Source organism: Oryctolagus cuniculus, chromosome 9, assembly GCF_051225735.1.
Source record: "Oryctolagus cuniculus isolate XC-2025 breed Fujian yellow rabbit chromosome 9, ASM5122573v1, whole genome shotgun sequence".
In the NCBI taxonomy this organism is placed as follows: Eukaryota; Metazoa; Chordata; class Mammalia; order Lagomorpha; family Leporidae; genus Oryctolagus; species Oryctolagus cuniculus.
In genome coordinates, this window is record NC_142875.1 from 123,884,821 (window position 1) to 123,900,378 (window position 15,558).

The following is a 15,558-nucleotide window of genomic DNA, read 5'->3' on the forward strand; positions in this document are numbered from 1 at the left end:
ATGAAGCTCATATTGTCTGGAAGTGCCTTCTACACACCTGTACTGGAAGCTGGTATCGTGGCTGAGCAGTTGTTCTTGTCACACGTCTCCGTCATGGAACTTAAGGTTGTGGTAGGAACCTCGTAATTGCCTAAGACGACACAAAGCAGAGCGGTATTGAGACAAATGTGCAAATGACAAGAAACGAACAAATGATTATAAAGGCATCTAAATTAAAGGCACTTGTACTCAAACTCAGCTGTGCTCCTATGGTTTTTCAGTGGGTTGGTTTGGAACTCTGAACACGGTTTTGCCTACTGAAGCAATTTTATAATTACAGAACAGACTCATGGGCCAACCCACTAAAAGCCTTGTATACCTTCTTTTAAGTGGCTGAGATAAAGTATTAATAACACTGGAGACCTTAACCACTATGTGTAATACGTCTCCACAGCCAAATGTGTTCAGGGTTCTGATCTGGGATGCCAGAAACCCAGGCCCCCAGTGCAGTGACAGTCCCTGGGCTCTAAGGCTCTGGTCTCTACAGCTGAGGTAGGGACTGTGGCTGGTGGCAGCTCTGAAGGTGACATGGGGGCTCCTGGAAACAATGACAGCCTACAATGACTCCAGGAAGCAAGGCTCTTCTGCCAGATCCCTGCTGTTTCTCCTACTGCTTCCAGGGATCCACCTGCTTGCTGGTGCCTCCAGGAGCAGAATGGAACAGAAAAGAGGAACCCTCCTGGGTTATCTGACTTGTGAGCTGAGACAGAGTTGGAAGTGGCGAATGGAAAAGGGGGCGTAAGTCTCAAGAAGGAGGTCATGTGAGGAGGAGCTGGCCTGGAGTGGGGCTGCTGGAGCCCACTCAAGGAAGGGGCAGCCTCAGACACTACCTCCATCACAGTCAGTACTGAGCAGGAGAACAGAGCACAGGGTCGGAGAGGGAGAGAGGTGGAGTTACTGACAGTGTGCTGGTAGCCTCTGCCCTCTTTGATAGTTACTGAGCCCGGAGCCATGGCCCCGGAGCACCGACAGTCAACAAAGGAGACACAGAGAAGCAGTGATGTAACCACAATGGCAGAGAGTCAAGTGCAGATTTCTTAAAAATTTCCCTTTGGGAGAGGGAGATGTGAATTCTAGAAGGAAAAAAAAAAGGTTTTCAGAGAAGGATCCGCCTGGAGCTATCACGGGATTGACATGCATGGGACTCGTGAGGCATGCAGCACCCAGGCAACTCCAAGGGCGATTTGTCTGACCAAAGGCACGCGGGCCAGCAAAGGCCCAGCAGGAATCCTACCGCCAGTGCCTGCCTAAAGCAGTGTCTGAACCCAGGGGAGAGCCAATCAGAAACGTGGGCACGAGAAGAGAGGCTGGAGGCGGGGAGCCGCCCACTGCTGGGGGCTCCTGCAGCACTGAGTGAGTGGAAGCCAGGCTGAGAAACAGGATGAGGAAGATGGGTGTGCGAGGAGCACTGTCACCCCCACATTTCAACAGAAACATCCCTCTGAGTCCCGTGGCCTAAGACAAGGACTCCCCAATCACCGAGGCCTGCAGTCTCAGGGGCAGCACCACGTCCTCCCGAACCCCCAAAGCCATCTGCAGATCGCCCACCCTCACTGCCCTATGCTCCCTGATGCTCTGGCCACTCAGCTCCAGGACGCTCAGCCTCCCCCGCATGTCCCCACCAGCGAGTTTCCTGATTGTGTCTTCCCATTCCCCGAAGAGCTGCATACTCCTGCTCTCCAAATCCACTTGCTTCCTGTGTGTGAGAGCTGCAGGAAGCTCACTCAGGACACACAGTCAACTCCGGGAGTGCAGAGTATTCAACACTTGAAAGAGGCAACGTTCTGTGGTACAGAGATACGGCAAACGTTCCAACATCCACACCGAAGCTCGCCGAGAGGCAGTAAGAGGTGGGACCCTAGGAAGGGACGGGGTCATGAGGAATGAGCCCACTCATGGTTTAATGGGTTATCTCGAGTGGATCTGTTATAAAAGCCAGTTTGGCTCTATCTAGCCATGCAACAGCCTCTGCCATGTTGCCAGGATGCAGCAAGAGGGCTCTTGCCAGACCCTAAGCATAACCTGGTGCCAGGCTCGTGGCCTTCACGGCCTCCAGGACATTATTATTATTAAATAATAACAGAATATTATTATTGTTAAATAATAAACCTCTGTTCTTTATATATCACTTACTGTCAGGCCATCTGTTATAAGCAACAGAAAATGGATAAAGGCATAATCTACTAAAGCATTATGCAAATAAAAGTGCTCTTCTAGGGTTTCATATCATAAATGCTCTCAATCTATGAAACAAACATTCCCAATGTAAAAAAAAAAATCAGGTTTAACGTTGTTAGCTGTTCTCATATGCTGCATGGTCTCAGTATTTACAAAAGCTGTATTCAACAACTTTCCATATGAATATGTATAAATATGTTTAGTAAAAGAGCTTGAAATTTTAGGTCTTAGTGTGGCTTATTTTGTAAAAAGAAAGAAGACATTTTTCTGTCTAAGAAAAATGTTTATATTCATGGTATAATTTCCTTCTTAGAGAATACACATATTTACCAGTAGATTCACAAGACAGTAACAACTGCTGACACTTGAGAGTCAGCAACTATGATGGTGCAGCTCGGGTCCCTTCTGGACTGAGGAGCTCAGTGTGACCCGGCCTCAGAGCCAGGAAGCAAGCACGGGTGAAGACTAGAGAGCAGACGTTTATGACTCACAGTTCAGTTAGCACGGAGCTCTGGAGAATTTACATAGGAGCTGGTCCTCCAAAGAGTGATACCTTTAAAATTCTAGAGAAAGTAGCATTTAAGTCCAAACAAAACACTGAATAAAGACATGAAATCCAGGAGAGCCTCATGCCTCATAACTTCCAGTCTCTGCACAGGATGTTTCCACTGTGTGGGGATCACTCAGACTCACTGCTACATTGAAACAACACTGCTGCTGTGTATCACCAACTTAGTAACTAGGAAAAGCTTGTTAAGGGCAAAAAGGATACTACATATAAGGTGCCTCTAATTAAGCCCCCCCTTTTTTTTCTTTTCTTTTTTTCTTCTTTTTTTTTTTTTTTTTTTTTGACAGGCAGAGTTAGACAGTGAGAGAGAGAAACTGAGATAAAGGTCTTCCTTCCGTTGGTTCACTCCCCAAAAGGCCGCCATGGCCAGTGCACTGCGCCAGTCCAAAGCCAGGAGCCAGGTACTTCCTCCTGGTCTCCCATGCCGGTGCAGGGCCCAAGGACTTGGGCCATCCTCTACTGCCTTCTCGGGCCACAGCAGAGAGCTGGACTGGAAGAGCAGCAACCGGGACAGAATCCGGCGCCCCAACCAGGACTAGAACCCGGGGTGCCAGCGCCACAGGCGGAGGATTAACCTAGTGAGCTGCAGCGCTGGCCAATTAAGCCCTACTTTTAAATTTAGTGATCTGAGGTATCATTTTGTGACTTCCATTCTCTGCGTCCCACAGAGAATTCCCCTAAACAATCCACAAAATGAAGAACTATGGTCTCTAACCCAGCACAGTGCAAGGGGTGAGAGGGAGAAGGGAAACAAAGAAGTGTGACTAAAACAGCGACACTAGGGGAAGGGGAACAAAGAAGTCATTAGAAAGCATAACACATTTTAAAAATCTCAAATAACATGGCAAGAATAAGCACTCCCACCACAGGGGTCAGTGAGCAGAGAGGGAGTCTTCTGCCCAGGTAAGAAAAAGAGGCCACAGAGGATGGATCGGTCCTCTCACTACGGCATTTTGAGCATGGTTTCTAGACCAAATTCCCTATGATCTGATGATTCTCCAGACCAAAACATTTATCATTTTCACCCAGTTAGGTATGATATAAAGGACTGAGATCCAACAAGAATGGAATACTGATTGGGAACAGCGCTGGATTTATATCCTGGAGATGCAAGCCAAGGGAGGAGGCAAAGGACTGCAGAGCTGTTACTCTGCTTGAAGCTGCCGACTGACTTCTACGAAACAGTCAGCGTGACTACAATGTCTTGCCGAGACTGAGCCTACTGACAGCTATTTACTGTGCAGCCTCAGAGCGCGTCACACGCATGACTCCTAGTAGCGCACATGCTCCAGGAGAAAGGATGAGACCACTTCCTGCAAGGGGTGTTTAACTGTAATATCATTAGCAAGCTATGGCCAAGTCCATCTGCCATCAGAGGAGGCTCGTGGCGAGGAAACAGCAATACCTGTAACGGGAGTCCTGTTTTTCAGCCTATCCACTTCCATCGTGAAGTCATCCTTCAAGAAAAGGAATCCAATAATGGAAAACAGGTAGACGAGGATAAGAGCCAGGACTGCAGTCAGAATAATGGAGCGGCCATTCCGGGTGACACTTTTGATGACATTGAGCAGAGTCTCCTCTCTGTACACCAAATCAAAAAGCTACAAAAACAAAGAAAACAAGACAAAAGGCAATGTAGCAGCAGGTGAATAAATATAAAGACAGTTACAAATATAATTGAAAGCCATTCTAGTTTATCAGTGAAAAAGTAACTTAAACAATCTTTAAAATGAACCAAAATACCTATTTTACTCTAGTTGTGATGCATTAATAAACTGTATTTCAATAAAGATAAATCTAACCCAGCACATAGTGTGCACCTGCTGGTTTCTTGACCAATATAATATCAGTTTACTAAGATGTTCCAGAAATAGCATAGTTTCAAGTTTGAATTTAGAACAATTATAATATGGTGACTTAACTAGCTCAGCTACTTATTCTTTATTTTTAGCCTTACTGATTCTTTTCTGCAGTTACTTCTGGAATACATAAAATAGCTGAAGCAAGAATGCTGAATTGAATTAGGTCCATCGAAGCAATGAATTGACAAATTCATTAGATATATTGCCTAATCAAGGAATTAGAGATGATATTAGAGAATAATTTTTTTTTGACAGGCAGAGTGGACAGTGAGAGAGAGAGAGACAGAGAGAAAGGTCTTCCTTTTGCCGTTGGTTCACCCTCCAATGGCCGCCGTGGCCGGCGCACTGTGGCTGGCGCACCGCGCTGATCCAATGGCAGGAGCCAGGTACTTCTCCTGGTCTCCCATGGGGTGCAGGGCCCAAGCACTTGGGCCATCCTCCACTGCACTCCCTGGCCACAGCAGAGAGCTGGCCTGGAAGAGGGGTAACTGGGACAGAATCCGGTGCCCCGACCAGGACTAGAACCTGGTGTGCCAGCGACGCAAGGTGGAGGAGCCTAGTGAGCCGCGGCGCCGGCTAGGAGAACAATTTTATGAGCTCAATACAATAGAAAAGATAGGAAATTCAAAGATATTTGAGAAATTCAAACATTTTTCCTTACTAATGAGGTATAATAGGGAAGACAAAACCTATTACATCAGCTATACTTTTAGAAACAGAACTAAACAAAAATCTAAAACACGATGTTGCTAATTAACTTCCTCCATTGGGTTATTTATTTTGTCTTTAGGGTAGAAAAATCTATGTGCTACTCAAGAACCTAGGTATGCATTTGCTATCTGTAGGCAACACTAGGGGCAATTTCATTCACTGCTTCCTTATAAAGCTGAAGTTATACATGGCCAAGTACTTGTTTTATTACAAAAAGCTGGTTAACAGCAATAAAACAACATTCATTTTTAAAAACGTGTAAATATATGAAAACCAACAGTATTTTTGAGATTAGAATAGCTGGCTTGTCTTCTGCTCCCTGTGGGCAAGAATTAGAATCTCTGAACTCAACTGAAATGATCATTATCTGTGATACAATGCTTTTCCCAGACATAGGAGCCTTGTACTCTGTTTTTCTGAGTACCAACCTTTACATAGTTACTTTCCAATTTAATTGGACTCTTGCAAATAACTGCTGAGTAGATAAATACTAACCTTTTTGTTCACCCTAGGAAACATATATTTTATGATGAACAAATTTAAAAAGTTTATTTTATCTTTTTATCTCCTGGCAAGGCAACTATCTTTAGAAATCAAGTCAATAATACTTAGTATAGATAAATTAACTGATGCAAATTCAGCTTTAAACTGCTGACACTGTGATTTATTCAAATTGTTTAAGCTTTTAAGTTAACAGGAAATTTTCCATTCTGTGAACTCAATGGTGACTTAAAGAAAAGGTCTGGTAATGTGGTCTGTGTCTGCTCTAGAGAAAGTGTGTAGCTTTGAGAAGTCCTTGGGATGTTTGCTTAAAATGCATATTCCTAGGCATACAGAATCACAATCTTGGAATTGCAAAACACATTGACACTGGGCAGGTTTTTTTGTTTTTGTTTTCTCTGAAGGATACATCTAGAGTGTGCTATTTTATTATGCTGGGCAAAGAAATGATACTCTCTTGAATTCATATTCAAGAAAAAACATTGGGGCCAATGTCGTGGTGTAGCGGGTAATGCCGCCACCTGCTATTTCAGCATCCCATATAGCAACGGTCCTGTCCCAGCTGTTTCACTTCCAACCCAGAACACAGTTAATGGCCTGGGAAAAGCAGCAGAAGATGGTCCAAGTGTTTGGGCCCCTGCCTCTCATACAGGAGACAGGGATGAAGCTCTTTGCTCCTGGCTTTGGCCTGGTGCAGCTCCAGCTGTTGCAGCTATCTAGGGAGTGAACCAGCAGATGGAAGATCTCTCTGAATCCCCCTCTCTTCTGTAAATGACTTTTAAATAAATAAGTAAATCTATTTTTTAAAAAAAATTGATATAGACTATGTTTAAAATATGCTTAAATACAAACTGGGTATAGAAGGAACATTCCTCAGCCCAATGAAGGCAATTTATGACAAATTCACAGCCAGCATATTATTGAATGGAAAAAACTTGGAAGCATTTCACTAGGATCTGGAACAAGACTAGGATGCCCACTCTTACAGCTGCTATTCAATATAGTACTGCAAGTTTTAGTCATAGCCACTAGGCAAGAAAAAGAAATCAAAGGGATGCAAAACTGAAAAGAGGAAGCCAAATTATCCCTATTTGTAGATGACATGATTCTATATATAAAGGAATCAAAAGTTCCACTGAGAGACTACTGGAACTCATAAAGAAGTTTAGTAAAGTGGCAGGATATAAAATTAACACACAAAATCAATAGCCTTTGTATACATAGACAATACTATGAATGACAAAGGACTTCTCAATCCCATTCACAATAGCTACAAAAATATTAAATACCTTGGAATACATTTAACCAAGGAGGTGAAAGATCTCTATGATGAAAACTACAAAACATTAAAGAAACAAATAGAAGACACAAAAAATGCAAAAATCTTCCATGTTCATGGATTTGAAGAATTAATATCATCAAAATGTCCATACTACAGAAAGTGATTTATAGATTCACTGTGATCTCAATCAAAATACCAAGGACATTTTTCTCAGATCTAGAAAAAACGATGCTAAAATTTATATGAAAACACAAGGGACCATGAATAGCTAAAGCAATCTTACACAACAAAAACAAAGATGGAGGCATTTCAAGACACACTATGGGCAGTTATCATCAAAACACCCTGGTACTGGCACAAAAATAGACACATAGACCATGGAACAGAATACAAACTACAGAAATCAGTCCATGTGTCTACAACCAACTAATCTTTGACAGATGAACTAAAATCCATCTCTGGAGTAAGGACAGTCTTCAAAGAATGGTGCTAAGAAAACTGGATCTCCATGTACAGAAGCATGAAAGAAGGCTCCTTCCTTATACCTTATACAAAAATCAACTTAAAATACCAAAGACCTGAATCTATGACCTGAAAGCATCAAATTACTAGAGGAGAACATTGAGGAAACTCTGCAAGATATTGGTATAGGCAAAGACTTCCTGGAAAAGACCACAGAAACAAATTTGGCAATCAAAGCCAAAATTGACAAATGGGATTACACCAAGCTGAGGAGCTTCTGCACTGCAAAGGAAACACTCAGCAAAGTGAAGAGGCAGCTGACAGAATGGGAGAAAATATGTGCAAATGATAAAACTGATAAAGGATTAGTATTCCTAATCTATAAAGAACTCAAGAAACTCAACAATAACAAAACAAACAATCCAGTTGAGAAATGGGCAAAGGACTTGAACAGATATTCTTCAACATAGAAAATTTAAATGGCTGACAGACACATGAAAAAATGCTCAGGATCATTAGCCATCAGGCAAATGCAAATCAAAACCACAATGAGCTTTCACCTCAGCCTACTTAGAATGGCTCTCATACAGAAATCAACAAAAATGCTGGTGAGGATATGGGGAAAATGGTACCATAGTCCACTATTGGTAGGAATGTAAACAGGTACAATTCACTGTAGAAGACATTTATGGACATACCTCAGAAAGTTGAAAATAGATCTACCATATCACCAGCCACCCCACTCCTGGGAATTTATGCAATGGAAAAGAAATCAACATATGAAACAGTTATCCATACCCCCATGTTCACTGCAGCTCAATTTACAATAGCTAAAATATGGAATCAACCCAGATGTCCATCAACTAATGAGTAGAGAAATCAATTATGGTACATATACACTATGGGATACTACTCAGCTGTAAAAAAAGAATGAAATCCTGTCTTTTGCAAAAAAATGGATGTAACTAGAATGCATTATACTTAGTGAAATAAGTCAGTCTCCTAAAGACATATACTGTATGTTTTCCCTGATCTGTGGTAACTAATAGACTACCTAAAATGTATTATATAGGAGTGAAATGGACATTCTGAACTTTGATAATTTTGAACAACCCTTGTGTCTACTGCTGAAGAATAGTGTTTTTTTCTTCATACTATTTTTGAACTCATTACATAATGTAAGGCTAATTTTATGAGCATAAAGTAAACAAAGTAGATCATTGTAAAAATTAAGAGAGGGAACAGGAGAGGAAGGAGGAAGAAGGGTGGGAGCATGGGCAGGAAGGAGGGTAGGGTGGGAAATATCACTATGTTTCCAAATCTGTATACATGAAATACATGAAACTTGTATACCTTAAATAAAATTTAAAAAATTAAACATAAGATAAAAAATAAAATATGCTGAAATACCATTTTTGATATTTAATATAATCTAAAATCTAACATTATACATGTTAGAATTTCCTTATAGTACCCCAAGCAGCAAAATGGACTATATTCTCATTTCAAACAATTCAATTGAGATTAGAATATTGGTATCAGTATTGTAATATCTAAAAAGACAAAAGACCAGAAGAAAACAAAACTAGAGAAAAGGGCTAATAAATATAAAAGCAACATTCCTACTAACAACATGTCTCATACTTTGAATATGGTTTTGTTTTGTAAAATACTTTCCTTAGGAAACATAGAGACTTACATACATCATTGCAAACATTTTTTAATTTATCTGTTCCATGGATCTTGGTCTTACTGGTCTTCTAAATTATTCCTATCCATTTTTATAAATAAGATGGTTGAACACAAAAATTTGATAAACTCATCAAGTTGTATATTTTAGCGGGCTATTTGTATGTCCACCATTATCTTAAGAAAGTGGTTTAAAAATTAAAGAACATTACATTTCACAGTCCACTAAAAGTGCTGGGTATAATAGGACTTCATATCTCACAGGCAGGTAAAAAAATGGGATTTTTCTGGTGTGCCTGGGCTTGGGCAGATAGAGAGTCTATTTGGAATGCTGGAGCAGAAAAACAAATCTCTTACTGAATGATCCAACTCAAATGCCCAGAAGATAAGTTTGTACCAAAATCTAATAAGCAAATCTACTCTGCCCGGTGGCCCTTCCACGTGTTTGAGGGGAAATGGAAACCGGCCTCATTTTTGTCTTCCTCCAGGGGTATGCTAGCTACTGGGGAAGCAGGAGGTGCTGATTTGTCCTTTGTGAACCAAGCAAACTAGGTTAGCAAAATGTTTTTAGATCTCCAACTTGTTTTCAGGAATCATTTTATTGGACAGTGTCCTCCACTGCATGCCAACCATAAGCTGCAGATATAAATAAATTGTTTTGAGAGCCTCCCGGTGCCAACCTACAGTGCTTCCAATTTCAAAACACTGTCATGTAGTTTTACTGACTCCCCTCCTGGTCTGTGACTTTAAAACAGTACAGCATGTATTTAGAAAGGAAAACTGATACCAGGAAAACTAAATAACTCTAGAGAAAAACCTGAAACATCCATTTAATAAGAGACATTTATGTAAATAAATTTAACAACAATGACACATTAAGCCTCAAACTAAAACAAGTCATCTTGCCAGGCTGGCTTTTCCATGCTTTTGTTTTTTAGGTCCCATTTAAAGATACATATAATAATTGATATCATACACAAAACCACGATTTTAGCATCCAAGTAAACATACACCTATTGCACCCTCACATTCCCATTTTTCTGGAGAATCTTTAAATGTAAGAGAAGATGTTATTTGGCTGCAAACCAGAAATAATCTCATCTGAAGCCTGGGTCAGCAGGTTGGGTGGTTGGTTGCTTCTCAGAGACAAAACAGAAAATCCCACTACCTCTGTTGTTTCCTATAGAAAAGACTACAAATGATAATAATTTATACTTTTCCTAGGAAATTCTAAAAGTAACAGATTTTGTTCTAAATGTCAGGCTCTTCTTAAAAAAAAAATCAAAGGATGGGGCAGAAGCAGCAGCAGCATTGTGTGTTTTCTGAGCAATGACTGTCCCCAGAAAGATGTACTCACCAGGAAGCTGTAGAAGAATTCGTGGATAAAGAGGCCCAGCATGCACACCAGGACGTAGGCCACGTGGTACAGAAACGCCACGTCCAGGATGACCGCGCGGTACCCTCGGGTGAACGTGCCACGATTCCCGACGAAACTCACCAGAAACACGATTTTGTTACAGAGCTAGAGGGAGGAACAGATGAGACTTGACTGATTTGTCCTGAAACTCACAAAACAGCAGGATATGCACAAAAACCATTATTTGCTGAGTCTATGATTTTCTTTCCTGAGTTCTCATTCTGCAGGTTTTCAGCAATGCTAGCAAACAGGCATGTAAAGGCACTACATGCAGAATGTATGTTCTTCACAATTCCATCCAAAGTCAGAAGAAAGGTTAAGACACACAGCTGTGCAATCAAGATGGACCTGAATATAAACCTACTAATTGCAGGGCTTGATAGTATCTGATGAAAAATTGTAATAAATGAATTCCCACCCCATGGAACTCTTCAGAGGATCCAGTGACATAATACCTATGAAACATTTAATATAGGACAACTTTTGAAATACTTGCTCTGTTACATATTAATGTTAAAAGCATTGATAAAATTGTTTTTATTGTGCTGATAACATAAAAATGTCTTTTCAGAAAATATTCAGAGATCTGTCATTGATTTTTTTTAATCCTAGAATTTCTCCGCTGACTACTGTTTTATCTTATTTTATTATTTATTTATTTTGGAAATATTTAAGTCAGAGACACAGAGAGAGAAAGAGAGAGAGAGAGAAAGAGAGAGAGATGAGAAGGGGGGAGAGAGAGTGGGGGAGGGAGGGAGGGAGGGAGAGAGAGAGGGAGAGAGAGAGATCTATTGATCTTTCAACCATTGGTTCTGTACCCAAAAGGCCTCAATGGCCAGGGCTGAACCAGGAAACTCTTCTGGGTCTCCCATGTGGGTGGCAGGGGCCCAAGCACTTGGCCCCTCTTATACTGCTTTTCCCAGGCCATTAGTAGGGAGCCGGATTAGAAGTGGAGCAGCCAAGACACAAATCAGCACCCACATGGGATACCAGCCCCTTGGGAATTAGACAATTAAGTCATTAAATTATTTTTGCATTTAGCTTACTTTATACGTAAGAAAAATATAAATATCCTTATGTTTCTGGGTTAAAATAAATATAATACATGTATCTATTTTCTAAACCTTATATGTGCTAATTTTTCAACTAACATTTTGAGGTGTTTATCAGACCTCTGAGTGCATAGGGTATTGATATTCAAGCTATATTTAATTTTGCCTTCTGTGGCAGGATTTTGGAATATGGAAGCCTATACTGAGATTGAGATTCTTCGACAATAACAATGATCTGGACACTGACTTACAAAGCAACCGTCACCACAATCTCAGTGCCATCTATTGGGTTCTAGAATCACTGCATTATGTTCAAATTGAAGAGCCACTTCTGCCTCTCAGTCACCCAGGGAAGAATCACGGATTTCAAAGTTCATAGGTCACCCGTCCTAACTGATCCCTGAGTTCTTTAGGTTATCTAATGGAAACATCTTAATCTGCAAATGTCCAGAGAGTTTGGGGAAATAGGTTGCTCTTTGAAACACACTGTTGATCTTTTTCAAAATGTATGAAAAAAAAAAAAGGCTTACAGATGATTTTAAGTAGGATAAGAAGGAGCATCATACTGTGATGCAGATGTGAAATTTGGAGGCTGAAAACCTTTCCCTTCAACTTCCTTAAGTCCAAATCATTACAGATGAAATGACAAATGAGTTACTCTTCCACACTGTGGAGAGCCACCCAAATCAACAACGCAAAGAACAGAAGGCCAAACCTTTACTGAATCTTGCCCTGCTGAACACCTCCCCACCTCGATAACTCATGTTGTCACTTCTTCCATCATCTTGTTAACAAATTCAATAAAGCCAAAGTCTTACTTCACTACTTAGTGCTTCATCACAAATATTTACACTATTACCAAACAGAGCTGCAATAAATTGAATAGCATTATAATTACTGTCCAAGAGAAGGTTTACTATTATACAAAGTCATTATTTAAAAACCAGGAAATAATACAAGGTACTGACCTCAATGAAGTATTTGGCAGTAAACACCCAAGAAAATGGTAAAAAACAGAGGGTCTGTGTCTAGGTCTAGTAATATTTATTAATTTGCTCTTTATATTTATAGAATTTATATATTATATATTATATTATATATAACTATATATAATATATAATTTGTAGCATTTACCTTGGTTCACCCACTATTGTTCCTCAATATCATATGGAAATAGGTTCCATTAAAAAGAAAATTAAATATTTAAATCCTGATTTTTTAGGACAAATGATGTTTAAGACAAATTATTATTGTCTCCTGATCTCTAATTCCACAGAGTGAATCATAAAAAATTATGCAGGAAAACTATTTACAACCTCCATATACAAAGGAAAAAAAACACTGAATTCAAACTCTTGCAAAGAACAACACATTTCAGTTCTAAATATTAGAGAAGCAAGGATACATTTCTGCTTAAAACAGTCTCCAATACCTCAGAAATCTGGATACAGACATACCATATGACCCCGCCATCCCACTCCTGGGAATTTACCCAAGGGAAATGAAATTAGCATATGAAAGAGTTATCTGTACCCTCATGTTTCTCGCAGCTCAATTCACAATAGCTAAGATAGGGAATCAACCCAGATGCCCATCAACTGAAGACTGGATAAAGAAATTACAGGATATGTACACCAAAGAATACTACACAGTGGTAAAAAAAAAAAGGAAATCTGGTCATCTGCAACAAAATGGATGAAAATGGAAAAATATTATACTTAGTGAAATAAGCCAGTTCCAAAAGGACAAATACCATATGTTCTCTCTGACCTGTGATAAGTAATAGAGCACCTAAAAGGTAATCTACAGAAGCAAAACTGACCCTTTGTGATACAATGATTTTGAACAACCCTTGTCTCGACTGTTGAGGAACAGGTTTTATTTTTCATACTCTTAAGATGGAGTTAATCTTACGTGTATACAGTTAATTGAAAATAGATCTTAGTAAAAATAAGAATGGGAATAGGAGAGGGAGGAAGAAGAGGGGTGGGAGAATGAGTGGCAGGGCAGGCATGGTAGGAAGAATCGCCATGTCCCTAAAGCTGTGATTATGAAATACATGAAGTTTGTATTCCTTACATGAAAGGTTTTCAGGTTGGGGGAACCCACAGCGTCCAGAGGCAGGCACTGTGGTACAGTGGGTTAAGTTGCCTACGTGACAACAGTATCTCATATCCAACTTCTGATCCAACTCCCTGTTAATGCACCTGGGAAGCAGAAGATGGTCCAACTGCTTGGACCCTGTGGGGAGCAACTCGGACTAGACTAAGTTACTGGAATTAAGACTTATTCTATGCATCTGCTCTCCCACAATATGGCGCTGAGAAGGGAGAAACAGCTTCTACACAGCTGCCTCCAGTTCAACCAATAAACTGTAGGACCTGCTCCTGATTGGAGGAGGGCAGCGTACTCGGCGTGTGGGTAGCAGAGTTGGGATTGGTGGAAGAGGACTATAAAGGAGGAGAGAGACAACATGCACCAGGAACATCTAAGGGGAACATCTATCTGAAGGAACACCTGTGCAGCCCCCGAGAGAGCTGGCCGGCGGTGTGCCACTCCCCCGCGGAAGTGGGGAAAAGCGGCAGGGGGAACCGCCCTTCCACAGAGGTGGAAGGGTCGGCAGCCAACCCGGGAAGAACCAGCAGCAAACCCGGGGAGGGCTGAGCAGACAAAAGAACAGCGCAGGGTCCTGTGTCGTTCCTCCACGAAGACGGGGAGCGACAGGACCCCTGCTATCCATGTGGGAGACCCATATGGAGTTCCTGGCTCCTGGCTTTGTCCTGGTCAGTCCCAGTCATTATAGCTATTTGGGGAGTGAAACAGTGCACACAAGTTCATTCGTTCTCTCTCTCTCTCTGTCTCTCCCCTTCAATAATTTTGCCTTTGAAATAAATGTCGAAAAATAAATAAATAATTAAATAATTATGAGTTTCCACCATTTTCACATGAAAAATAGAGCCTGACTTCACTTGTTTTCAGGGATTTTTGAACCTTGATCCGGCATGTGATGGACATGTTCCTGTTCTGTGGAATGGAGTCGACACAATTTCTATAGGGATCAGAAAGAGGGAAATTTTTATCTTTATGTTGTGAAGTGCTCAAGCCAAGAAGAAAGAAGTTCAAGAGTCAGTGATTTGGGTAGGAGAGAAGCTGACTTTGGTTTCCCTTGCACCACGAAATGTACACATTGTTTTAATTCAGCACTTTTCTTGAAAAGTAAGAATATTCACAGGGGGATGAGGAAGTGGTAAGAACATTCTCCCTTTCCATGTCAATACCATTATGTCAATACCTGCAAGGGTCCCTACGGACAGCAGTGGGGGGGGGGGGTGCGTAGGAACAGGAGATGGGTCAAAGGGCACACAGCTCTCAGCTGGTGCTGGAAAGATGACTCAGCACAAAAATACCAAAACAAATGACCACTACTCTGTCATACATATTTGTTGCCTTTCCCCCATCCCGGCATATTTTTTGTTGGTGATGGGCTGTTTTGTGACAGTGGTGGTGAGGGGCCAGGGGGATGAGGGAGAGTGGAGCAACACCATCAACGTAAGCTTTCCAGCCAGCCACTCTTAGAAGCTCTACTCGCTGGCGCCGCGGCTCACTAGGCTAATCCTCCACCTAGCGGCGCCGGCACACCGGGTTCTAGTCCCGGTCGGGGCGCCGGATTCTGTCCCGGTTACCCCTCTTCCAGGCCAGCTCTCTGCTGTGGCCCGGGAAGGCAGTGGAGGATGGCCCAAGTCCTTGGGCCCTGCACCCCATGGGAGACCAGGATAAGTACCTGGCTCCTGCCATCG

The 15,558-nt window shown here is 41.4% G+C and overlaps 1 protein-coding gene across 3 annotated transcripts in view; it reads right to left on the reverse strand.

Moving 5' to 3' along the window:
• ITPR2 (inositol 1,4,5-trisphosphate receptor type 2) overlaps nt 1–15,558 on the reverse strand; it is a 536,564-nt gene that overhangs the window by 79,390 nt on the left and 441,616 nt on the right. For all 3 annotated transcript variants that reach the window (XM_089304708.1, XM_051850872.3, XM_051850873.3), the window contains 3 exons: nt 10,650–10,814; nt 4,191–4,386; nt 38–130 (listed from right to left, as the gene is read on the reverse strand). In XM_089304708.1, coding sequence (XP_089160834.1) covers nt 38–130; nt 4,191–4,386; nt 10,650–10,814 — 454 coding nt within the window. The remainder of the gene's footprint in view (nt 1–37; nt 131–4,190; nt 4,387–10,649; nt 10,815–15,558) is intronic.